Below are 27,773 nucleotides of genomic sequence, written 5' to 3'. Positions count from 1 at the left end.
CCTATTAATGGTCATCTGAGAGTAATACTTTTCCTTCTTGTTCTAGCTGCAAAAATAAATATAAAGATAATAATTATTTCATATGTTTTATAAAAATCATATTATTTTTGCATTATACAAAGGGAAAACAATTCTGTTTGTCATATGAAGATTGTCTCTCTTGTTATATAGAATTTTAACAATGTGAATATTATGCTCTGTCTAAAAACTGGCTACACAGGAGGAAAGGAAGTATCTCTGATTTTGATTCCACCTGGACCTGTATAAGTCATTTATGCACATGACTATTTTATGGTATTTGTATGTCATTCCAATTACTTTTTGTAACATTTTCTTTAAAAACAGACTTTTTTGCTGTTTTATTACTCAACAAGAATTATTTGCGACAGGGGATCTGTAGTATTTTATGCCTATCAAAAAATCCAGAGATGTTATTATGATGTAAGACTTATATTTCCTCTCTCTTTCCTGCATTCAGCTGTTCAAGGATCGAGTGTTATTTTCCGAACGGTGGAGGTCACGTTACATAAAGAAGGCAATACCTTTGGTTTTGTAATACGAGGTAGGTGGCGGTTAGAAAATAGAACTAACAGATATTCTTGGAGAATTTGTCGGTGAAATACTGGGAGTGAACTAGAAAGTCATCCTAAAAAAAACTGATGTTTTCAGTGCCTAAAGTCACATTATAATATTTGCACCCATTTTTCTTTAAAGAAATAAAGCAGTAATTGGGAATCAAAGTGGAATCCAAATGATGTAGCTAATTTATTCCAGTTTGTTAATACAGAAAAAGAAGCCATTATTTGTAAACCTTGTGAACTCACAGTCATCCTACTGATTTGCCACTTGTCAGCATGTCTTTTGTCTTCCCTTTTATACTTTTCTATATCACTGAGTCAAAAATGTTGATGAATATGGATGATTTGATTTAATGCACTAGGATTAAGTAACTTTGTTTAAATTGTTTTCTCCTAAAATACATCTTGTTACTGTAGCTTCCACCTGATGTGCATCAGCTCAGTTCATCTTATTTTGGAATGATATGAATAATAAAAATGTCAGGTGACTCCAACTTGTCTACAAAACCATTAATTCTGAGCTGTAATTCTGGCTTTTATTATTTTAGTTTTCTTATTAGTAATTTCATCCCTTAAAGATTACACATACAAGGGACTTCCCTGGTGGCGCAGTGGTTAAGAATCCACCTGCCAATGCAGGGGACATGGATTCGAGCCCTGGTCCAGGAAGATCCCACATGCCGCAGAGCAGCTAAGCCCGTGAGCCACAACTACTGAGCCTGTGTGCCACAACTACTGAAGCCCGCGCACCCTAGAGCCCATGCTCTGCAACAAGAGAAGCCACCCCAATGAGAAGCCCGTGCACTGCAACGAAGAGTAGCCCCCACTCGCCACAACTAGAGAAAGCACACGCATAGCAACGAAGACCCAACACTGCCAAAAATAAATAAATAAATTTATTTTAAAAAGACTACACATATATTAATAACTCATAATTCCTAGTATGACAATGAGGTTCAGTAGGGAGCTAGGTAAGCATCAGGAATTTTTAACATTTCTTGATTTTTTAATTTGTTTTTACCTATTACATTTTCTACTTCACCAGAGTCAAAATTCTATCAAAATTATTAAGACATTAATTTAAATTAACTAAGCATCTTAATAAATGTACATGCATCAAGGAATAAAACAGATGTGTTCACTTACACAGTCTTGCCTTAATGACTGAGCTTTGGGCATTAGGTTCAATTCTGTGTGAATCATTAAGAAAATCAATCAATCAAATATTCATTAAGGACATGTCAACATGTCAGCATCAGGCAGAGTACTATGGAGTCATGAGACAGGACCCCTATCTACAGGAGATTACAGTCCAGTGAATTTAAGATGTAAGTTGATAAAGTGCCCAAATGAATATTAGAGAAAACAGGCAACTAGGAACCCATGGAGTGGTTTAGACCAGTAGTTATTACACTTTTCTAACCACGTCCTACATTTAGGTGGAGCGACAGACCCCAAGATCATTTACTTTAACCATTTTCAAATTTCTGTGCAAAAAAACTAGATGAACATAATGAAAAGTCAGTGTACAAGTAATTTTAGCTTGGAGGGTGGTATATACAAATCTGGTGTTGAGATATAAATATGAAAGAGAGGCACGCTTGACTCGCATTCCTACGAGCTGATTATTGAAATGCTTCAGTCGAAACTACTGCTGGTGCAGGTATTCATCACTAGCTGCTGTATGGTAGTCAATAAAAGATCAAATAGAGCTAAACCAACAGTAATTTATCACTTAAGAACTAAAAAGAGTAGAAGCAATTGCAATCTACAGCCACCTCAAGACAACCGATGATATGATGCTAACAAATGTCCTTCCCACAATTGGCAGGAATTTCAAATATCCGTGTGTGCATGCGTAGTAAGAATATTTTAATATGAGCCTAGACTCCTACCTAGTACATGGTAGGCACTTAATAAATGAAAGAATGAATGAATGAGGCCTAGATTTGTGTGGACATCAGACTTCTTGGTATTATACTGGTTTTAACACCTTAGTAATAATAAGCCAATTTTAGTTTATGAGTACCAAATTTTTGTAGGTTTTAATAACTCCCTTAGTATGTCAGTTGAACATAAAAATGTGTCAAATTTTACATTTTTTTTTTTTTTTTTTTTGCGGTACGCGGGCCTCTCACTGTTGCGGCCTTTCCCGTTGCGGAGCACAGGCTCCGGACATGCAGGCTCAGCGGCCATGGCTCACGGGCCCAGCCGCTCTGCGGCATGTGGGATCTTCCCGGACCGGGGCACGAACCCGTGTCCCCTGCGTCGGCAGGCGGACTCTCAACCACTGCGCCACCAGGGAAACCCCTTACGTAATTTTTAATGAGAATAAATAAAGAACTTATATTTTCAAATCAATTTGAGGCCCATCTGGAGGGTCTTCTTGCTCCAAAGGTGGCCATTGCCCATCCCTTAAGAGTCATTGGTTAATCGCAAACAGAGTTGCAGAATGAGAAAGTACTGTGGATAAATGCTATCATGGCAGGTAAAACATTATGGCATAGATGGGATTTGAGCTTAACTTAGATCAATGGGGAATACCAGGACATTCAGGGAAGAGGGAGGGGAAGATATTGCAGATGAAGCATATTCATTTAGTGCTGGAGAATTTCTTCTTACCCAATTAGGATGGATCTTTTAACAAAAAAACAGGCTTTTAGCTGATGAATGGAATTACGTTTCTAATGCAATATGTCACAGATCCAAACACCTTCACTGCCCAAACGATAGAAACTTGTACCCATACAATGAAAAATGATGTTCTGGCCTATATCATGGAGAGTTAAATTTCTGTTAATTCCTTTGCCACCAAGCCAGAAGATGGTTTAGGTTAACAGGAAAAATCAATGAACTTATTTATAAAACAGAAAGAGAGTCACGGATGTAGAAAACAAACTTATGGTTACTGGGGGGGGGGAAGGGAGGGAGGGATAAATTGGGAGATTGGGATAGACATATACACAGTACTATATATAAAATGGATAACTAATAAGGACCTACTGTAGAGCACAGGGAACTCTACTTAATACTCTGTAATGACCTATTTGGAAAGAGTATCTAAAAAGGAGTGGAGATACTTTGCTGTAGAGCAGAAACTAACACAACATTGTAAATCAACTGCACTCCAATAAAAAAATTTTTTAAATAGATGAAAAAAATTATGATAAATTTTTTTTAAAGAAAGAAAAAAATCACTCTGCCACTAATTTGCTTTTCACTTTGGATGAGGAAATTTCTCTAATCATTCTCAACTATAAAATTGTAGGTATGTGTACTCATTTAACATATGGACCCCAATATTCAGATTTGGTCTGCATGGTGTCCCTGGCATTGATATTTTTCTAGTAGCATGCTAGGTGGGTCATGTTAATGGGCAACCAGGGTTGAAAATACCACTGGTCTCTGAGTGGTCTTTATTATGCTTTACAGCTCCAAACATCTAGAACGTAAGTGAAGCACAAACTAAACTTGGCTCATTATTTCAAACAATGACAAAATGTCACATACCAATAAATTTAGAGTTATCTCTCTCACACTTTAACATGTATTCACTGTTACATACTTGTATTTGGACCTCCAAATCAATATAGTGGAAAGGGTTCTTGCTGTCTTCCGCCCCTTTCCTCTTCTAAATCAATAGCCCTCAGGGGAAAGTACACCTATCTTTTTATGATCACCTTGCAAAAAGGAAGTTACATAATGGTATTTATATAAATATGGTTAAACATGTGCTGTAACTTATCATCATGATTTTCATTAAAAAGATTTTTTTCTGAAAAAATTCTGAATTTTCTTTTTTAATTAAGGAAGAATTTTAAAAGAATCCATCAAATTGATTGAAAGAAAATACTGAAATAGAGATTTTACGAACCAGACTGAATAAATCTCTTGTAATAGCAATGAACATAATGGAAGCATTTGCTTTCATCAAGAACAGTGAATGCCTTTTAAATTTTCTCTTAGGTTCTTTAAGCTGACCTCTTTACCAGTGCCAAATTTGGGAAATGGCACTCTGTTCTACCAGACAAACACTAAATGTTACATGATGGTGAGAGGGTAGACAGCAGGAGCAAGAAGAACTACAATTCTGCAGCCTGTGGAATGAAAACCACATTCACAGAAAGATAGACAAAATGAAAAGGCAGAGGGCTATGTACCAGATGAAGGAACAAGATAAAACCCAGAAAAACAATGAAATGAAGTGGAGATAGGCAACCTACCAGAAAAAGAATTCAGAACTATGATAGTGAGGAGATCCAGGACCTCGGAAAAAGAATGCAGACGGAGATCAAGAAGATGCAAGAAATGTTTAACAAAAACCTAGAAGAATTAAAGAACAAACAGATGAATAATACAATAACTGAAATGAAAAGTACACTAGAAGGAATCAATAGCAGAATAACTGATGCAGAAGAACGGATAAGTGACCTGGAAGACAGAATGGTGGAATTCACTGCCATGCAACAGAATAAAGAAAAAAAGAATGAAAAGAAGTGAAGACAGGCTAAGAGACCTCTGGGACAAAATTAAATGCCCCAAAATTCACATTATAGGGGTCCCAGAAGGAGAAGAGAGAGAGAAAGGACCTGAGAAAATATTTGAAGAGATTATAGTTGAAAACTTCCCTAACATGGGAAAGGATATAGCCACCCAAGTCCAGGAAGCGCAGAGAGAGTCCCATACAGGATAAACCCAAGGAGAAACACGCCGAGACACATAGTAATCAAATTGGCAAAAATTAAAGACAAACAAAAATTATTAAAATCAACAAGGGAAAAATGACAAATAACATACAAGGGAACTCCCATAAGGTTAACAGCTGATTTCTCAGCAGAAACTCTACAAGCTAGGAGGGAGTGGCACGATATATTTAAAGTGATGGAAGGGAAGAACCTACAACCAAGACTACTCTAGCCGGCAAGGATCTCATTCAGATTCTATGGAGAAATCAAAAGCTTTACAGACAAGCAAAAGCTAAAAGAATTCAGCACCACCAAACCAGCTCTACGACAAATGCTAAAGGAACTCTAAGTGGGAAACACAAGAGAAGAAAAGGACCTACAAAAAGAAACCCATAACAATTAAGATAATGGTTATAGGAACATACATATCGTTAATTACCTTAAAAGCGAATGGATTAAATGCTCCAACCACAAGACACAGGCTCGCTGAATGGATACAAAAACAAGACCTGTATATGTGTTGTCTACAAGAGACCCACTTCAGACCTAGGGACACAGACTGAAAGTGAGGGGATGGAAAAAGATATTCCATACAAATTGAAATCAAACAAAGCTGGAATATCAGTACTCATATCAGATGAAATAGACTTTAAAATAAAGAATGTTACAAGGGACAAGGAAGGACACTACATAATGATCAAGGGATCAATCCAAGAAGAAGATATAACAATTATAAATAAATATGCACACAACATAGGAGCACCTCAATACATAAGGCAAATGCTAACAGCTATAAAAGAGGAAATTGACAGTAACACAGTGATAGTGGGGGACTTTAACACCTCACTTACACCAAAAGACAGATCATCCAGACAGAAAATTTATAAGGAAACACAAGCTTTAAATGACACAACAGACCAGATAGATCTAATTGATATTTATAGGACATTCAATCTGAAAACAGCAGATTACACTTTCTTCTCAAGTGCACACAGAACATTCTCCAGGATAGATCACATCTTGGGTCACAAATCAAGCCTCGGTAAATTTAAGAAAATTGAAATCGTATTAAGCATCTTTTCTGACCACAGCGCTATGAGATTAGAAATAAATTACTGGGAAAAACACGTAAAAATCACAAACACATGGAGGCTAAACAATATGTTACTGAATAACCAAGAGATCACTGAAGAAATCAAAGAGGAAATTTAAAAATACCTAGAGACAAATGAATATGAAAACACGATGATCCAAAACCTATGGTATGCAGCAAAAGCAGTTCTAAGAGGGAAGTTTGTAGCAATACAATCCTACCTCAAGAAACATCTCAAATAAACAATGTAACCTTACACTTAAAGGAACTAGAGAAAGAAGAACAAACAAAACCCAAAGTTAGTAGAAGGAAAGAAATCATAAAGATGAGAGCAGAAATAAATGAAATAGAAGCAAAGATCAATAAAACTAAAAGCTGGTTCTTTGAGAAGATAAATAAAATTGATAAACCTTTAGCCAGGCTCATCAAGAAAAAGAGGGAGAGGACTCCAATCAATAAAATTAGAAATAAAAAAGGAGATGTTACAATGGACACTGCAGAAATACAAAGCATCATGAGAAGGCTACAAGCAACTCTGTGCCAATAAGATGGACAACCTGGAAGAAAGGACAAATTCTTAGAAAGGTATAACCTTCCTAGACTGAACCAGGAAGAAATAGAAAATATGAACAGACCAGTCACAAGTAATGAAACTGAAAGTGTAATTAAAAATCTTCCAACTGCTTCCCTGGTGGTGCAGTGATTAAGAATCAGCCTGCCAATGTAGGAGACAGGGGTTCGAGCCCTGGTTTGGGAAGATCCCACATGCCACAGAGCAACTAAACCCATATGCCACAACTACTGAGCCTGCATTCTAAAGCCCACGAGCCACAACTACTGAGCCCACGTGCCACAACTACTGAAGCCCATGTGCCTAGAGCCCGTGCTCTGCAACAAGAGCTGCCACTGCAATGAGAAGCCTGCGCACCACTACAAAGAGTAGCCCCCACTCATTGCAACTAGAGAAAGCCTGCGCACAGCAACAAAGACCCAATGCAGCCAAAAATGAATTAATTACTTAATCAAATGAACAAATTTTTTTAAAAAAATCTTCCAACAAACAAAAGTCCACTACCAGATGCCTTCACAGGTGAATTCTATCAAACATTTAGAAAAGAGCTAACACCCATCCTTTGCAAACTCTTCCAAAAAATTGCAGAGGAAGAAACACTCCCAAACTCATTCTACAATGCCACCATCACCCAGATTCCAAAACCATACAAAGATACTACAAAAAAAAGAAAATTACAAACCAATATCACTGATGAATATAGATGCAAAAATCCTTAACAAAATACCAGCAAACAGAATCCAACAACACATTAAAAGGATCATACACCATGATCAAGTGGGATGCAAGGATTCTTCAATATACACAAATCAATCAATGTGAAATATCATATTAACAAATTGAAGAATAAAAACCACACGATCATCTCAATAGATGCAGGAAAAGCTTTTGACAAAATTCAACACCCATTTATGATAAAAACTCTCCAGAAAATGGGCACAGAGGGAACCTACCTCAACATAATAAAGACCATATATGACAAACCTACAGCAAACATCATTCTCGATGAAAAACTGAAACCATTACCACTAAGATCAGAAACAAGACAAGGATGTCCACTCTCACCACTATTATTCAACATAGTTTTGGAAGTCCTAGCCATGGCAATCAGAGAAGAAAAGGAAATAAAAGGAATACAGATTTGGAAAAGAAGAAGTAAAACTGTCACTGTTTTCAGATGACATGATACTATACATAGATAATCCTAAAGATGACACCAGAAAACTACTAGAGCTAATCAATGAATTTGGTAAAGTTGCAGGACAGAAAGTTAACGCACAGAAATCTCTTGCATTCCTATACACTAACAATGAAACATCAGAAAGAGAAATTAAGGAAACAATCTTATTCACCATTGCAACAAAAAGAATAAAATACCTAGGAATAAATCTACCTAAGGAGGTAAAAGACCTGTACTTAGAAAACTCTAAGATGCTGATGAAAGAAATCAAAGATGACACAAACAGATGGGGAGATATACCATGTTCTTAGACTGGAAGAATCAACATTGTGAAAATAACTATAGTACCCAAAGCAATCTACAGATTCAATGCAATCTCTATCAAATTACCAATGGCATTTTTTATAGAACTAGAACAAAAAATCTTAAAATTTGTATGGAGACACAAAAGACCCCAAATAGCCAAAGCAATCTTGAGGGAAAAAAATGGAGCTGGAGGAATCAGACGCCCTGCCTTCAGACTATACTACAAAGCTACAGTAATCAAGACAATATGGTACTGGGACAAAAACAGAAATATAGATCAATGGAACAGCATACAAAGCCCAGAGATAAACCCACACACCTATGGTGAACTAATCTATGACAAAGGAGGCAAGGATATACAATGGAGAAAAGACAGTCTCTTCAATAAGTGGTGCTGGGAAAACTGGACAGCTACATGTAAAAGAATGCAATTAGAACACTCCCTAATACCGTACACAAATATAAAATCAAAATGAGTAAAAGACCTAAATGTAAGACTGAACACTATAAAACTCTTAGAGGAAAACGTAGGAAGAACCTCCTATTGACATAAATCACAGCAAGATATTTTTTGACCCACCTCCTAGAATAATGGAAATAAAGCCAAAAATAAACAAATGGGACCTAATGAAACTTAAAAGCTTTTGCACAGCAAAGGAAACCATAAATAAGATGAAAGGACACCCCTCACAATGGGAGAAAATATTTGCAAATGAATCAGCGGAGAAAGGATTAATCTCCAAAATATATAAACAGCTCATGCAGCTCAATATTAAAAAAAAAAAACAACCCAATCAAAAAATGGGCAGAAGACCTAAATAGACATTTCTCCAAAGAAGACATGCAGATGGCCAAGAGGCACATGAAAAGCTGCTCAACATCCCTAATTATTAGAGAAATGCAAATCAAAACTACAATGAGGTATCACCTCACACTAGTTAGAATGAGCATCATCAGAAAATCTACAAACAATAAATGCTGGAGAGGGTGTGGAGAAAAGGGAAGTCTCTTGCTCTGTTGGTGGGAATGTAAATTGATACAGCCACTATGGAGAACAGTATGGAGGTTCCTTAAAAAACTAAAGGTAGAACTACCATATGACCCAGCAATCCCACTACTGGGCATATATCCAGAGAAAACCATAATTCAAAAAGACACATGCACCCCAATGTTCATTGCAGCACTATTTACAATAGCCAGATCATGGAAGCAACCTAAATGCCCATCGACAGATGAATAGATAAAGGTGATGTGGTACATATATACAATGGAATATTAGCCATAAAAAGGAACGAAATTGGGTCATTTGTAGGGACGTGGATGGACCTAGAGACTGTCATACTGAGTGAAGTAAGTCAGAAAGAGAAAAATATTGTATATTAATGCATATATGTGGAATCTAGAGAAATGGTACAGATGAACCAGTTTGCAAGGCGGAAATAGAGACACAGATGTAGAGAACGAACGTATGGACACCAAAGGGGGAAAGCAGGGGGGTGGGGGGTGGGGTGAATTGGGAGATTGGGATTGACATATACACACTAATATGTATAAAATAAATAACTAGGGCTTCCCTGGTGGCGCAGTGGTTGAGAGTCTGCCTGCCGATGCGGGAGACATGGGTTCGTGCCCCGGTCCAGGAACATCCCACGTGCCACGGAGTGGCTAGGCCCATGAGCCATGGCCGCTGAGCCTGCGCATCCGGAGCCTGTGCTCTGCAATGGGAGAGGCCACCACAGTGAGAGGCCTGCGTACTGCAAAAAAAAAAAAAAAAAAAAAAAAGATAACTAATAAGAACATGCTGTATAAAATTTAAAAAAACAAACAAAATATGTCATATGATGGTAACATTCATATTTATCAAATACTGGCAAACTAGAGACCATCCAGATGGGCAGCCAGGATGGTGATGTATGAGGAAATCAGGTCATGCAAACAATAGTTAAGAAAGTGGAAGTGGATAGAGGGTGGTTCAAGATGGCTGGGTAGGAAGATCCTGAACTCAGTTCCTCCCACAGACACAACAAACATACAGCTACACATAAAACAGTTTACTCTGAAAAGAACCCCAGAAACAGCTGAATTCTTACTCCCCAAGAAATTATGAAAGGGCCACATCGAGACTGGGACAATCTTTGAAGACTGAGAGATGGCTGTTTTGCATAATACATCAAAACAAACACAGAGAGTCAAGCAAAATGAGGAAACAGAAGAAAATGTTCCAAATAAAGGAACAAGATAAAACTTCAGGAAAAAAAAAAAACCCTAATGAAATGGAGATAAGTAATTTACCTGATAAAGAGTTCAAAGTAATGGTCATAAAGATGCTCACCCAACTCAGGAGAAGAATGAAGAACACAGTGAGGACTTCAACAAAGAGAAAGAACACATAAGAAAGAACCAAAGAGAAGTCATAAAGCTGAAGAATACAATAACTGAACTGAAAAATCCACTAGCGGGATTCAATAGCAAACTAGTTGAAACAGAAGAACAGATCAGTGACCTGGAAGGCAAGGTAGTAGAAATCATCCAAACAGAATGGCAAAAAGAAAAAAGAATTTTTAAAAATGAGAATAACTTAAGGGACTTGTGGGACAACATGTAGCATACTAGCATTCACTTTATAACGGTCCCAGAAAGAGAAGAGAGAGAAAGGGGCAGAAAACTTATTTGAAGAAATAATGGCTGAAAACATTTCTAACCTGGGGAAGGAAATAGACATCCAGGTTTGGGAAGCACAGAGAATCCCAAACAAGATGAGCCCAAAGAGATCCATACCAAGACACATAATTAAACTGTCAAAAGTTAAAGAGAGACTCAAAGCAGAAAGAGAAAGACAACTCGTTATATACAAGGGAACTCCCATAAGACTATCAACTGATTTTTCAGCAGAAAATTTGCAGGCCAGAAGGGAGTGACGTGATATATTCAAGGTGCTAAAAGGAAAAAACTTCCAAAAATACTCTACCTGGCAAGGTTAACTTTCAGAATTGAAGGAGAGATAAAGAGTTTTCCAGACAAGCAAAAGCAAAAGTAGTTCATTACCACTAAACTGGCCTTACAAGAAATGTCCCTTTAGGGACATCTTTAAGCTGAGAAGAAATGGCCCTAAGTATAAATAAGAAAATATATGAAAGAAAAAATCTCACTGGTAAAGTCAAATATATGGTAAAGGTAGTGGATCAACCACTTATAAAGTTAGTATGAAGGTTAAAAGACAGAAGTAGTAAAATTAGCTATAACTACAAAAATTTGTTAAGGGATACAAAATAAAAAGATGTAAAATGTAACATCAAAACACATCAGGGACTTCCCTGGTGGCACAGTAGTTAAGAATCCACCTGCCAATGCAGGGGACACGGATTCGAGCCCTAGTCCGGGAAGATCCCACACGCCACGGAGGAGCTAAGCCCATGCGCCACAACTACTGAGCCTGTGCTCCAGAGCCCGCGAGCCACAACTACTGAGCTCACGTGCCACAGCTACTGAAGCCCGCACGCCTAGAGCCCATGCTCCACAACAAGAGAAGCCACTGCAATGAGAAGACCACGCACCACAACAAAGAGTCGCCCCAGCTCACCTCAACTAGAGAAAGCCCTCACACAGCAATGAAGACCCAATGCAGCTAAAAATAAATTAATTAATTAATTATTTTTAAAAACCCACATCAAATGTGGGGGATACTACAGTGTTCATTGCAGCTCTATTTACAATAGCCAGGACATGGAAGCAACCTAAGTGTCCATTGACAGATGAATGGATAAAGAAGGTGTGGCACATATACACAATGGAATATTACTCAGCCATAAAAAGAAACGAAATTGAGTTATTTGTAGTGAGGTGGATGGACCTAGAGTCTGTCATACAGAGTGAAGTAAGTCAGAAAGAGAAAAACAAATACCATATGCTAACACATATATATGGAATCTTAAAAAAAAAAACAACGGTCATGAAGAACCTCGGGGCAAGGTGGGAATAAAGACGCAGACCTACTAGAGAATGGACTTGAGGACATGAGGAGGGGGAAGGGTAAGCTGGGACAAAGTGAGAGAGTGGTAGTGTATATATGGACAGATGTATACTACCAAATGTAAAAAAGAGAGCTAGTGGGAAGCAGCCGCATAGCACAGGGAGATCAGCTCAGTGCTTTGTGACCACCTAGAGGGGTGGGATAGGGAGGGTGGGAGGGAGACGCAAGAGGGAAGAGATACGGGGATATATATATACGTATAACTGATTCACACTGTTATAAAGCAGAAACTAACACACCACTGTAAAGCAATTATACTCCAATAAAAATGTAAAAAAAAAATGTGGTGGGCACTAAAAATGTAGTGCTTTTAGAATGCACTAATATTTTGAAAACCCCGTTTTTAATGGAGGCCACTTCAGCCACTCGAACTTTTTTTTTTTTTAATATTCGGATTTTTTCTTTTCCTTTAGTTTTTGCTTCATGTCACGTTGTAGACTCACCAGTATAACAGCTCAGGTTGATTGACACCAAATATACCCACCTACACTTTGTTTATAGCCAGCAGCTGTTCTAATTGGGCTAGTATTTATAATTATTTGATGCTCTTATCACAGTAGTTGTTAAACATTTTATATCTCACCCCGATTACAGCCATATATTTATTGAGAGGAGGAGAAATGTTGACTTCAACAATATATTCTGTATAAAATGAATAAGGTTTTTAAGTCTGTTATGTGCCAGAAGGAAACATTGTAAGTATTCCTCCATATACAACAATAACATTTGTTTCAGTTTCTCAGCGGGCATTTTGTAAGTGAATTTCTTAATGGCAGCAATGAGAGCATTTTTTGAGCCGTATTCCTTTTCTTTGCTAGGGGGAGCACATGAAGATAGAAATAAATCTCGTCCGGTTGTAATAACATGTGTTCGTCCTGGAGGGCCTGCTGACAGGTAAACTTCATCTTTCTGTGTCACTATCCAAATAGATTAAATAAAGCTGGGGACTTTGGCATAGAAGTTGATGAATTAGAAATTTCATAGTAACAGATAGGTCTTAAGTAAATATGTTGGAATGTGAAAACAAAGGAGTTCAGGCTGCAGAATCAGAAGAAAGTTTGACTCCAGATTCAATGCTTGCTACCCTGTGTTTTTGGCAAATGACTTAACAGTTCTAAGCTCAGTTCCCTCCAACTGTAAAATGTAGATGATAATGCATACCTTTCAAGGTTTTTTGTTTTATCAAAGATTAGAGATTTATGGTGCCTTGCAGGAGGCCTTTCATCCTGGAAGGAAATCCAAAAAAGAGGGGATATATGTATATGTATAACTGATTCACTTTGCTGTACAGTAGAAACTAACACAACATTGTAAAGCAACTCTACTCCAATAAAAATTAATTATAAAAAAAAAAGGCAGCTGGTCCTTTAACAGCAGGTCCTTGAAATGCATCCTCTCCAATTGGTAATATCCTAACCTGAAAAGACAGGTGGTGGTGTTCTCGGACTCTTACTATTGCCAACGTCCTTATCGTGATTATCACCCTTTGATGATGATTATGTATGTCAGGATAGAAGGGACTTTTAGTAAAAGGGAAGGGATATTGTCAGTGTTAGTGTTTAGAGCATTCTCTTCCTGGCTAATTTGAATATCTGATAGAAGCTCCTTCAGCTTTCCTACAATAAACCTTGGGGGTCCCAAGTAAACTCACAACTTAGATGTCTCAAGAGATGCTTATCTTTGTACTAATTTCCCACAGCGAAAAGTCTGCTCCATAATGGTAGGGAACACAATGCCTGCCACTAGATATAGTTGAAGGAGAGGAGGAAAACGCACTGATTACCCCTGACTCTGCACTATGTTTCAGCCTAGGATGGATTTTTAAAAACCTTTCTTAAGCACTCGAAATAGTAATAATAATAATAAATACTGCTTGATGAGTGACCACCATGGGCCAGGAACTGTGCTCAGTACTTGGCAGACATTATCTTGTCTTCACAACCACCCACTAAGTCAGGTATTTTTATCCAGATTTACAGGTGACAAAACTGAGGCCCAGTATGGTTAAATGACTTGCCAGGTAGGATAGAAATTCAGATTTATTTTCCTTCAAAGCTCATACTGTTAGCTCAGTTTGTTTTTTAAGTCAATGTTTAATATAAAATGAGAAAATATGGAGACACTGGGTTCTCCTCTGCACTAAAGTGTATTTGCCTTTGCAGAGGATAATACAAAGTCAAAATTTCCAAGGAAATTTTGCCAGTTTTTTTTCCTTCTCCTGCCTTTTCTTGTGAATTATTCTTCCCGAAGCAAATGAGAATATTTCTATTTCTTAATAACATTCTAGAGTTTGAGTTGACAGAAATGTCAGGAGCAGGCTACTAGTTTGTGAGCAACGTATTACCGAATTAATGGAGGACTAAAGGAAATCTAAGAATTTAAGATAAAAATTTAGAGTCAAAATACATAGAGAGTTGCTGGATGAAAGATATTTAAGATAGCATTTTTAATCTTTCCAAATGCTAAACTTGTAATCCCCGCATCTGATTTTCTTATCTTCATTGACCCTCCCTGAGGCAGGAGGGTTATAATCTGGTAGCCTCTCTGGCTACATTTTAGTGGTGTCATTACCGTCCTGAGGCATCTTCTCCCAGCGCCTTGAGTGTCTGTGGCCACAGAAGGGAGAATAGTATTTGCCTGCCTTTTCCATTGAATGTGAGACTGAATCAATTTAATGATCGTCAAATGGCCTTATAAATCAGTAGGAAAATTTACAGACTAGGGAAATTTTTCACCAGCATTCCCTTTCCAGCTTGGGTTCACTGGTGATAAATTGAATGAAACCAGCAGACTTTTCTGCTCACCTGGCTCTGGGAAAATAGGTGAGTGCTCTTTCTTGGGCTCTAATAAATCAATTTTAGACATTTTGGCAAAAACCTAGAAAAGAGAAAATGTGCCTTTATTACTTTTACACCCCAAGAGTTCATCGTGGGTGACCTGGTTATTTGCTAATGTGTAGTTATTTTCTTATCACTGATTTTCATACTGCAGCAACTTTCTGGTCAGGGTTGCCTCTTTACTCTCTTAATGTCACACTTGATGCTTAAAAGGAAATGCAAATGGGATAGATGGTAGAATGTGTGTGAAAGAGCCTCTTTGGCTAAGTGACTATTAATGCTAAGCCCCATGATGGTAAATTAATGACTATTTCTTTATTCTCCCTTCAGAGAGGGCACAATCAAACCTGGTGATAGGTTGCTCAGTGTGGATGGAATTCGGCTTCTTGGAACCACACATGCTGAGGCCATGAGTATTCTCAAACAGTGTGGACAAGAAGCAACGCTGCTGATCGAATATGATGTCTCGGTCATGGGTATGTCGGATCCTGAGGTTGGGATCTCTAACTAAGCTTTACATCATGTCACTGTCCATCCCTGATAAACCACTTTGGATTAAGAAGGAACTGTCATGTCCTCCTGTAGCAGACAGAATTTCATCAATACCATATTACTCTGTTTGAGTTCAGAAAGAGGTGAGAAGTACTTCTCAGCGATTTTGAATTCTTGTGTTGATAGAGTCTATGATAACATCTCATTCTGTCAGTGTGTTTCACCTAGCAATCAGCTCTTATACATGGATTACCCTTTGGCAGGAAAGTGTTTTCCCCCTCCAAATCACAAAAGTGGTATTATTAACTTAGGGGCTAGTACTTTTTCTTTTACTACATGGAGACTGGAAACAGCAGGGGATTCCTTTCCTTCTTTTTACGTCACAGAGTGAAGCCAGGTGATCAGAATTAATGGAAATTACCATTTTATCATCAGACTTAGGAACAAAGAAAGGAAAGGGGACAAATAGTATCATTGATTAAAATGAAAGTTGAGTACAATATTCTTTCTTGAAATAATGATTCCAATAGAAAGTAATTCTATTTCTACCCTCTCAACTGTAGTACAACTGGAAAGATATTCTCACGTGGCTTTTCAGTGTGAAGAGAGAGCCAGAGTTTTGTGTAAAGTTGACTAAGGCAGATAAATTATGATAGAATGAACTGGAACGTGAAACTGAAACTTAAATCATGTTGTAAATACTTCTTACAATTATCAGACTTGATTGTGTGCCTGACTTTACCAGCAAGTTTTGTCCTGGTAAAATGTAGCCAGGAAAAAAACACTTATTCTGTAACTGTAAACTCCTTTTATTTCCTGCTCTATATGATTCACGTAGAACAGTGTTGCTTGAACGTATTCTTAATCTGTCTACTGGCCTGAAATGTCTTTGAGAGGTATGAGGCTTCCTAAAAGACTTAAAGTGTGAGTTAAGGAGTTCTTAGCAGAATAAGTGGTATGATATGCCCTTAGGATGGAAAGGTCAGGAATGAATGAACTTTCCTCCCTCTATTCTTCCTTTCTCTTGTCTTCTCTTTCTCCCTTTTTTCTTTCTCTTTTTATTGTTTTGTATGGCTTTTGAGTTAGATGATTTGGGTTCTGTTTTCAATTCTACTGATTTCTAGCTATTAGTTTGCACCATGTTACTTATTTCACTGTGCCTTAGTTACCTCATTTGTCACATGGAAACCAGCAGTGCCTATTTTAAAAGGCAGTTAGGAAGATAAAATAAAATTACACAAATAAGATATATTTTAACTGATGATCCAATTTATTATTCACATTAAAAATTGAAACAGATGTTTGACATATTTAACTCATTCAGTCTACAAATATATTTTTTTTAATATTTAAGCTAAGTGACAGGTACCAAGAGTACAGAAATAAACAAAACAGACCTGGTCTCTGCTCTTATGAAGTTTGCAATTGACAAGGAGGAGAGACAGTAAACAGGAACATGACCAAACAAATAAACACAAAGAAAGTGATCATTACCTACCATGAAAGGCATGAACTGGATTCTGTAATAGGGAATAAGGGCAGGCACAGGTGAGGTCTGACAGATGCCAATCAGGAGTCTGTGAAGAGGTGACAGGTAGGCTAAAACCTGAAGGATGAGAAGGAACCAGTTCCCATCTAAATACAGCAACAGTTTGTAAGTTCTGAGCAGCCCACCTCAGAGAGACAAGGGCTCCCCCCCTGGGGATGGGCACCATTTCAGAGCAGAGTCCTCCATATCTCATTATTACCAGAGTCAGGAGGGGAGAGGATGACTCACCTGTCTTCCTTCTTCCGTACTCACATTCACATTCTGAATCACGCCTGACAATTTTCATGCCTCAGAGTTCTCGGATATCCCCCTAATATAGGGGAAAGTGCCATCAGGAAGGAAACTCATTAAAAGTTTCTCTAAGTTGCTAGATATAAGATCAGTATACAAAAATCAGTTACATTTCTATATACCAGCCAAAACCAGAAAGTTAATTTTTAATATACCATTTATAATAACAATAAAATAATAAGGTTCCTATAAGGAATAAATACAACAAAAGTTGTATCTTCCCATTAGATATAGATATTGATATAGATACAGATATGCATATACATAAAGAATACTTAAACAAATGAAGACCTACATCATGAACTTGGGTGGGAAGTCTTGATATCTAAAATATATCATTTCTTTCAAATGCATCCATAAATTCTACTCAGAATCCCAGAAGGATCTTTGGAGGACTTTAATAAGCTGTTTCTAAAATGTAAGAAAAGTGGGAGGGGGAAAACAGCCAAAATGTTTCTGAAACAATATGAAAGCAGAGAAATTTGTTCTATCCAATATCAAGACTCATTCTAAAATTGTGCCATTAAGTCTATGTAATATTTACATGAGGTAATAAAGCACCCAGTGGAAGAGAATTGAATGCCACAGACCACTACAGATATGTAAGCAGAGGTGTAGTCTTACATCAGTGGGGAATGGTTGAGCTAGTCAGTAAATGATACTGGGTCAATTAGTTAGCCACATGGGAAAAAATTCAATTAATCTCCTACTTTATACCACACCCAAAAATAAATTCTGTATTTACATAACCATTTCCCAACAGACTGCTATTATAGATAACTGGAATGAATATCCTTTTAACCCAAATCTTTGTCTGTGTATCTGACTTCATTAAGTCGAAGGGCATATTTCTTTTTTAAATATTTGGTACATAATTCCAGTTGTCCTCCAGAAAGGTTATCCTACTTTATAATATATTACTACCAGCAATGTTTTAAGTGTACCTGTCTCAACAGAGCACCAGATACAACACTAAATACTATTGGTTTTAATCTTTCTGATTTAAGTAAAAATTGCATTTATATTTTAGTTTACTTTTTAAAAAAATTTCTAGTGCAACTAAATGCTTTTTTGTATGAACACTAGCCATTTTCATCTCCTATTGTCTGCTTATGCCCTGTATTCATTTTTCTATTGATTTGTGTAACTATTTGTATTTTAGGGATATTAGTTCTTATCAGTTTTTTGTAAAAACTCTTCTTAGTAGTTTATTTGCCCTTTCTGATGTATCAAAGTTCCTTGTTTTTTTTTAAATTTGGAACTAGTATTTTATTTTATTTATTTTTTAATTTTTTTTGCGGTACGCGGGCCTCTCACCGTTGTGGCCTCCGCCGTTGCGGAGCACAGGCTCTGGACGCACAGGCTCAGCGGCCATGGCTTCTGGGCCCAGCCGCTCCGCGGCATGTGGGATCTTCCCGGACCAAGGCACGAACCCGTGTCCCCTGCATCGGCAGGCGGACTCTCAACCACTGCGCCACCAGGGAAGCCCTGGAACTAGTATTTTTCTTAGGATATAAATATTATTTTTTTCTAAAGTTACCTAATATAATTTAATAGATTTAATAAAGAATCTATCACATGCCTACTGATTTTTTAAATCATACCTTAAGTTGTTAAATATACTGGACTCGACATCTGGGCTAGCTAGTCTGATTGTATCTAGTTTCACACCAGATTTCAGGATAGGACTTTTGTTTTTGTTTTGTTTTGTGTTTTTAACATCTTTATTGGGGTATAATTGCTTTACAATGGTGTGTTAGTTTCTGCTTTATAACAAAGTGAATCAGTTATACATATACATATGTTCCCATATCTCTTCCCTCTTGCGTCTCCCTCCCTCCCACCCTCCCTATCCCAACCCTCCAGGTGGTCACAAAGCACCGATCTGATCTGCCTGTGCTATGAGGCTGCTTCTCACTAGCTATCGCCCTTACATTTGGTAGTGTATATATGTCCATGCCTCTCTCTCGCTTTGTCACAGCTCACCCTTCCCCCTCCCCATATCCTCAAGTCCATTCTCTAGTAGGTCTGTGTCTTTATTCCTGTCTTACCCCTAGGTTCTTCATGACATTTTTTTTTCTTAAATTCCATATGTATGTGTTAGCATACGGTATTTGTCTTTCTCTTTCTGACTTACTTCACTCTGTATGACAGACTCTAGGTCCATCCAGCTCATTACAAATAGCTCAATTTCGTTTCTTTTTATGGCTGAGTAATATTCCATTGTATATATGTGCCACATCTTCTTTATCCATTCATCCGAAGATGGGCACTTAGGTTGTTTCCATCTCCAGGCTATTGTAAATAGAGCTGCAATGAACATTTTGGTACATGACTCTTTTTGAATTATGGTTTTCTCAGGGTATATGCCCAGTAGTGGGATTGCTGGGTCATATGGTAATTCTATTTGTAGTTTTTTAAGGAACCTCCATACTGTTCTCCATAGTGGCTGTACCAATTCACATTCCCACCAGCAGTGCAAGAGTGTTCCCTTTTCCAGGATAGGACTTTTGAATTTAAAGTCTTAGTATAAGAGCTCTTATTATCATAAAAAGATGCATTTTTGGAAAATTATTTACCTACATACTACATTTATTGTATTATTTGAGTTTTGCTAACTTTATACAGCAAATGAGCAAACTTTGATTTGGGTTTTTTATGTCTTTTTAAATTCCTTTTTCTCTCTTCTCTTCCATTCAACTCTCTTGCACTTGGTTACTTGCTCTCAGCCTTTTGTCTCCCACTGTGTTGCTCATGCTCTGTCTTCCTTTCTTTCTCCTTCCCTTTCTAGCCTCCCAATTATTATTATTTGTGTGTGTGTGTGTGTGGTACGTGGGCCTCTCACTGTTGTGGCCTCTCCCGTTGCGGAGCACAGGCTCCAGACGTGCAGGCTCAGCGGCCATGGCTCACGGGTCCAGCCGCTCCGCGGCATGTGGGATCTTCCCGGACTGGGGCACGAACACGTGTCCCCTGCAGCGGCAGGCGGACTCTCAACCACTGCGCCACCAGGGTAGCCCCCCAATTATTTTTTTTATACTCTATTCTCGGTTTCTCACTTGTTAATACCCTTCTTTATTCTAATCGTCTTACTTGGATTGTTTTCAGTATTCCCCGGTAATTATTATCCTTTCTCTGTTTTGTCCTTCTTGCTTTTTTCAACCCTGTTTTTCTAAAACAGGGTAAAAATGGGATTAGGAATAGATAAGGTCAGATAATTGAGAATGACAATTTGTGGAAAGAAGTAAAAATGGTACCTTAGAAAATCAGAAGATAGGATACTTTCAATTAGAATTATTGTTCATCAAATATTAACTAACCTTTCCTTTTACCAATCTCCCTAGATATTAGACTCAATGATTTCATTTCTTCGTATCATCTTTTACTTCTATAAAATAAGAATAATGCTATTTACTCTGGCGAGCTCATTGTGATATAAAAATCCTCAATAATTAAACTTTTAAAGTAAAAAGCTATTTATCTTTAAAGGAAGCCAGGAGATATTTAGAAGTACAAAGGAAATAAAATTATGAAAGAATGTAGAAAACTTAAAGTTCATGGACCTCCATTGAGACACCTTTCTGTCACTCCTAGATAAAGCTAAATAGGTGAAAAATTGCAATAGAAAGCTTAAGGTCTTAAATTAGGAAAATGAGGAGCAATAGATTATTGGTATATGAAGTTGCCATCAGGTACAAATGGCAGAAACCAATTTAGAATAATTTAAAGAGGGAATTGATCAGCTTGTAAAAGTGGGGAGTCAAGATATATCCTGACTTCAGAAGAAGTTCAGTAATATCACAGATGTTCTGTCTCTCAGGTCTCTTTGCCTGGGAAAGGCTCTCCTTGTGTCATGACCAGATGGTCCCAGGCAGCCACAGATCTATATTATGTTGTGAGTTCATAATGCCAGAAAAAGAAATGAAACTGAATCTCCCCTAAAAGATGCTGAGTGACTTAGCTTGGAGCAAATGCTGACCACTGCAGTAATCACTATGTCCAGGGATATAGTGTAGCCTCTGCTCTTTGGCAGGGCAGGAAGGAATGTGTGTTGAACAGAACAAGACAAAGAATGGCACTTTCCCAAAGCAGGTGATGAAAGTAAGACATGCCACACATACGAGAATTTTCCTTACTTCACGTCCTCACCAGCACTTGGTATTCTCAGTCTGTTTCATGTTAACTATTCTTACGGGTATGTAGTGATATCCCATGGTAAATTGAACGTATATTTCCAGGATGAATAATGATATGAAGCACCTTTTCATTTGCCACTTGGACATTCCCGTTGCATTATTTTACTTTTAATACCTTCATTTATTTACATACTATTAAAATTATGTCACATTATATCTTAGGAAGCATGTGTGTGTCTATAATCATAAATATAAATATTGAGTTTCTTTATATGCTATTAAAAGTACACAAATTATTTTGTAGGAAACACGTGTGTGCCTGTGCAGAGATATTGATATCTCATCACTGGAATGAGATATATTTTCTAGTAAATCTCAGATCACAAATTTTAGCAAATTCAGTAGTCTGGGAAAGCTATTGAAACTATCAATTTTATTAACTAAAGTTGAATTTAGTCTTCGTTAAAATTTTAAAGAAAATGTATTGAGATAAGACTGGTAGGAATAGGTCTGGGGGAAAAGTAAGAGTTCAGTTTTGGATATGTTATGTTTGAGGTGTCTATCCATCATCCAAGTGGAGGTATGGAGTATACAGATGGGTCATTAAGCCTGGAATTTAGTGCAGAGGTTAGGGCAGGAGGTACAAATTTTTGAGTCATCAGCACAGAGATGGACCTTAAAACCACGAGGCACCTTAGGGAAGTGAGCGTGGACAGAGAAAAGCAAGGCCCAAGGCTGGAGCTCTGGGTCTCTCCAGTAGTGACAAATCAGAAAGGTGATGAGGAACCTTTGAAATAAATTGAGAAGGAACATCAAGTGATGGAGACAGAGAACCAAGGCAGAGTGTGGAGTCCTGGAGGCCAGATTTTTCCTTTGTAAAATGGTGGTAATTATACTACCACACTCACAAGTTGCTGTGAGGAGAAAAAGAGTTAATGCATATGTGGTGTTTGGCCCATAATATGTGCTCAATAAATATGCACTAATTATTTTAAATGTTTATAGGGAAAAACCCCTCCACTTCATTATTGTCGAAATGTACTACCAAATGATTGGGTCTCAGAGCCCTGATGTTAGAAGCCAAATAACATAAAATATAAGGAAAGCTTGAACATCTCGGGGCAAAAGTTCTGAAAACAATAACTTTAGTAAAATGTAGTGTCTTTTGAAGTCAGACAGACTTGGTTTTGAATCTTGGCTGTCTGTTGACCTTGAACAAGTTACTTAGCCTCTCCAAGCTTCAACTTTCTCATCTCTAATATAAGGATGATAACAGTACTTCTTCAAAGGATTGATGAAAAGATTAAGCAAGTGAATACATGTAAAGTGTTTATCATAACTCAACTAAACTTTTGTTGACTACCAGGGAATTAAAGTTCACTGTTTCCATGCTCCACTTCCCTGAAACGAACCTCAGGCCTCCCATTACCCTGGATTAAGCAGCAGCCGAGGCTTTATTCCGTGACAACATCGAGTCCTCAGTAGAAAGAATATTTGAAAAATGATGTGTTCTGGATGGCTTTATTTTCTAAAATTCATCAGAGTACTTATTTTGCTTAAACGTTAGCTGAAAATATTTCTAAATAATGTTTTTGAGAATATATATTAAAGATACTTGGGTCTTTGGTAGAGGCACACACAGTTATCAAGGACATCATTCTGAATAGCAGTCCTTAGGCCTGTGTTACAGAGTCAAGGGGTACAGATGGTACCAATCTGTGATGACATAATTTACTCAAGATTTTTAAAACTTACACGATTCTCTAATAATTATTTATTTTATGACTTTTCCTTCCATAGGAAGAGCGGGGGAGGGCTTTTGGTTACTACGGATTTCTTGTTGGCCGTATTAAACAAGAATGACTGTAGTGTAATTTTTTGTTTTTGTTTTGTTTTTATTTCAGCTTTATTAAGGTGTAATTGACAGATCTGTAAGATATTTAAAGTGTGCATCGTGATAATTTGATATACACATACATGGTGTAAAGATGCTACACTCTTAGCATATTATACAATACAGTGTTATCAACTATAGTCACAATTTTTACATTAGATCCTCAGACTTTATTCATATTCTAGCTGAAAGTTTGTACCCTTTATCTTTTTAACATCCTTATTGGAGTATAATTGCTTTACAATGGTGTGTTAGTTACTGCTTTATAACAAAGTAAATCAGCTATACATACGCATATATCCCCATATCTCCTCCCTTTTGGATCTCCCTCCCACCTTCCCTATCCCACCCCTCTAGGCGGACACAAAGCACGGAGCTGATCTCCCTATGCTATGCGGCTGCTTCCCACTAGCTATCTATTTTACATTTGGTAGTGTGTATATGTCCATGCCACTCTCTCACGTCGTCCCAGCTTACCCTTCGCCCTCCCCATATCCGCAAGTCTATTCTCTACGTCTGTGTCTTTATTCCTGTCCTGCCCCTAGGTTCTTCAGAAACTTTTTTTTTTTTTTTAGATTCCATATATATGTGTTAGCATACGGTATTTGTTTTTCTCTTTCTGACTACTTCACTCTGTATGATAGATTCTAGGTCCATCCACCTCACTACAAATAACTCAATTTCGTTTCTTTTTATGGCTGAGTAAATATTCCATTGTATATATGTGCCACATCTTCTTTATCCATTCATCTGTTGATGCACACTCAGGTTGCTTGATGTCCTGGCTATAGTAAATAGAGCTGCAATGAACACTGTGGTACATGACTCTTTGAATTATGATTTTCTCAGGGTATATGCCCGATAGTGGGATTGCTGGGTCATATGGCAGTTCTATTTTTAGTTTTTTGAGGAGCCTCCATACTGTTCTCCATAGTGGCTGTATCAATTTACATTCCCACCAGCAGTGCAAGAGGGTTCCCTTTTCTCCACACCCCCTCCAGCATTTATTGTCTGTAGATTTTTTGATGATGGCCATTCTGACTGGTGTGAGGTGATACCTTATTTTAGTTTTGATTTGCATTTCTCTAATGATTAGTGATGTTGAGCATCCTTTCATGTGTTTGTTAGCAATCTGTCTGTCTTCTTTGGAGAAATGTCTATTTAGGTCTTCTGTCCTTTTCTGGATTGGGTTGTTTGTTTTTATGATATTGAGCTGCATGAGCTGCTTGTATATTTTGGAGATTAATCCTTTGTCTGTTGCTTCGTTTGCAATTATTTTCTCCCATACTGAGGGTTGTCTTTTTGTCTTGTTTATGGGTTCCTTTGCTGTGCAAAAGCTTTTAAGTTTCATTAGGTCCCATTTGTTTATTTTTGTGTTTATTTCCATTACCCTAAGAGGTGGGTCAAAAAGGATATTGCTGTGATTATGTCAAAGAGTATTCTTCCTATGTTTCCCTCTAAGAGTTTTCTAGTGTCTGGCCTTACATTTAGATCTTTAATCCATTTTGAGTTTATTTTTGTGTATGGTGTTAGAGAGCGTTCTAATTTCGTTCTTTTACATGTAGCTGTCCAGTTTTCCCAGCACCACTTATTGAAGAGGCTGTCTTTTCTCCATTGTATACTCTTGCCTCCTTTATCAAAGATAAGGTGACCGTATGTGCGGGGGTTTATCTCTGGGCTTTCTATCCTGTTCCATTGATCTATATTTCTGTTTTTGTGCCAGTACCATACTGTCTTGATTACTGTACCTTTATAGTGTAGTCTGAAGTCAGGCAGCCTGATTCTTCCAGCTCCATTTTTCTTTCTCAAGATTGCTTTGGCTATTCAGGGTATTTTGTGTTTCCATACAAATTGTGAAATTTTTTATTCTACTCCTGTGAAAAATGCCATTGGTAGTTTGATAGGGATTGCATTGAATCTGTAGATTGCTTTGGGTAGTATAGTCATTTTCACAATGTTGATTCTTCCAATCCAAGAACATGGTATATCTCTCCATCTGTTTGTATCATCTTTACTTTCTTTCATCAGTGCCTTATAGTTTTCTGCATACAGGTCTTTTGTCTCCTTAGGTAGGTTTATGCCTAGGTATTTTATTCTTTTTGTTGCAGTGGTAAATGCAACTGTTTCCTGAATTTCTCTTTCAGATTTTTCATCATGAGTGTATAGGAATGCAAGAGATTTCTGTGCATTAATTATGTATCCTGCTACTTTACCAAATTTATTGACTAACTCTAGTAGTTTTCTGATAGCATCTTTAGGATTCTCTATGTATAGTATCATGTCATCTGCAAACAGTGACAGCTTTACTTCTTTTCTGATTTGGATTCCTTTTATTTCTTTTCCTTCTCTGATTGCTGTGGCTAAAACTTCCAAAACTATGTTGAATAAAAGTGGTGAGAGTGGGCAACCTTGGCTTGTTCCTGATCTTGGTGGAAATGGTTTCAGTTTTTCACCATTGAGAACGATGTTGGCTGTGGGTTTGTCACATAAGGCCTTTATTATGTTGAGGTAAGTTCCCTCTATGCCTACTTTCTGGTGGGTTTTTATCATAAATGGGTGTTGAATTTTGTCAAAAGCTTTTTCTGCAAATGTTGAAATGATCATATGGTTTTTATTCTTCAATTTGTTAATATGCTGTATCACATTGATTGATTTGTGTATAGTAAAGAATCCTTGCATCCCTGGGATAAATCCCATTTGATCATGGTGTATGATCCTTGTTTTGTGTTGTTGGATTTGGTTTGCTGGTGTTTTGTTGAGGATTTTTACATCTATATGCATCAGTGATATTGGTCTGTAATTTTCTTTTTTTTGTAGTATCTCTGTCTGGTTTTGGTATCAGGATGATGGTGGCTTCGTAGAATGAGTTTGGGAGTGTTCCTCCCTCTGCTATATTTTGGAAGAGTTTGAGAAGGATAGGTGTTAGCTCTTTTCTAAGTGTTTGATAGAATTTGCCTGTGAAGCCATCTGGTCCTGGGCTTTTGTTTATTGGAAGATTTTTAATCACCATTCCAATTTCATTACTTGTGTTTGGTCTGTTCATATTTTCTGTTTCTTCCTGGTTCAGTCTTGGAAGGTTATGCCTTTCTAAAAATTTGTCCATTTCGCCCATGTGGTCCATTTTATTGGCATACAGTTGCTTGTAGTAGTCTCTTATGATGCTTTGTATTTCTGCAGTGTCTGTTGTAACTTCTCCTTTTTTATTTCTAATTTTATTGATTTGAGCCCTCTCCCTCTTTTTCTTAATGAGTCTGGCTAATGGTTTATCAATTTTGTTTATCTTTCAAAGGACCAGCTTTTAGTTTTATTGATCTTTGCTATCATTTCCTTCATTTCTTTTTCTTTATTTCTGATCTGATCTTTATGATTTCTTTCCCTCTGCTAACTTTAGGGGTTTTTTGTTCTTCTTTCTCTAATTGCTTTAGGTGTAAGATTAGCTTGTTTATTTGAGATTTTTCTTGTTTCTGGAGGTAGGATTGTATTGCTATAAAATTCCCTCTTAGTACTGCTTTTGCTGCATCCCATAGGTTTTGGATCATCGTGTTTTCATCTTCATTTGTCTCTAGGTATTATTTGATTTCCTCATTGATTTCTTCAGTGATCTCTTGGTTATTTAGTAATGTATTGTTTAGCCTCCATGTGTTTGTGTTTTTTATGCTTTTTTCCCTGTAATGGATTTCTAATCTCATAGTGTTGTGGTCAGAAAAGATGATTGATATGATTTCAATTTTCTTATATTTACCGAGGCTTGATCTGTGACCCAAGATATGATCTATCCTGGAGAATGTTCCCTGTGCACTTGAGAAGAAAGTGTAATCTGCTGGTTTTGTATGGAATGTCCTATAAATATCAATTAGATCTATCTGGTCTGTTGTGTCATTTAAAGCTTGTGTTTCCTTATAAATTTTTTGTCTGGATTATCTGTCTTTTGGTGTAAGTGAGGTGTTAAAGTCCCCCACTATCACTGTGTTACTGTCAATTTCCTCTTTTATAGCTGTTAGCATTTGCCTTATGTATTGAGGTGCTCCTTTGTTGGGTGCATATTTATTTATAATTGTTATATCTTCTTCTTGGATTGATCCCTTCTTCATTATGTAGTGTCCTTCCATTATGTAGTGTCCTTCCTTGTCTCTG

General features: G+C 37.3%; 1 protein-coding gene across 1 annotated transcript in view; it reads left to right on the top strand.

Moving 5' to 3' along the window:
- GRIP1 (glutamate receptor interacting protein 1) overlaps nucleotides 1-27,773 on the top strand; it is a 266,616-nt gene that overhangs the window by 104,269 nt on the left and 134,574 nt on the right. The window contains 3 exon segments of the mRNA XM_089919997.1: nucleotides 479-562; nucleotides 13,262-13,337; nucleotides 15,611-15,756. Coding sequence (XP_089776123.1) covers nucleotides 479-562; nucleotides 13,262-13,337; nucleotides 15,611-15,756 — 306 coding nt within the window.

This window comes from Delphinapterus leucas, chromosome 11 (assembly GCF_059928025.1).
Source record: "Delphinapterus leucas isolate spDelLeu-1000000601 "Yukka" chromosome 11, BTC_Dleu_Yukka2, whole genome shotgun sequence".
NCBI classification, from domain to species: domain Eukaryota; kingdom Metazoa; phylum Chordata; class Mammalia; order Artiodactyla; family Monodontidae; genus Delphinapterus; species Delphinapterus leucas.
The sequence above is the reverse complement of the archived record's forward strand: the minus strand, read 5'-3'. Positions and strand labels throughout refer to the sequence as shown.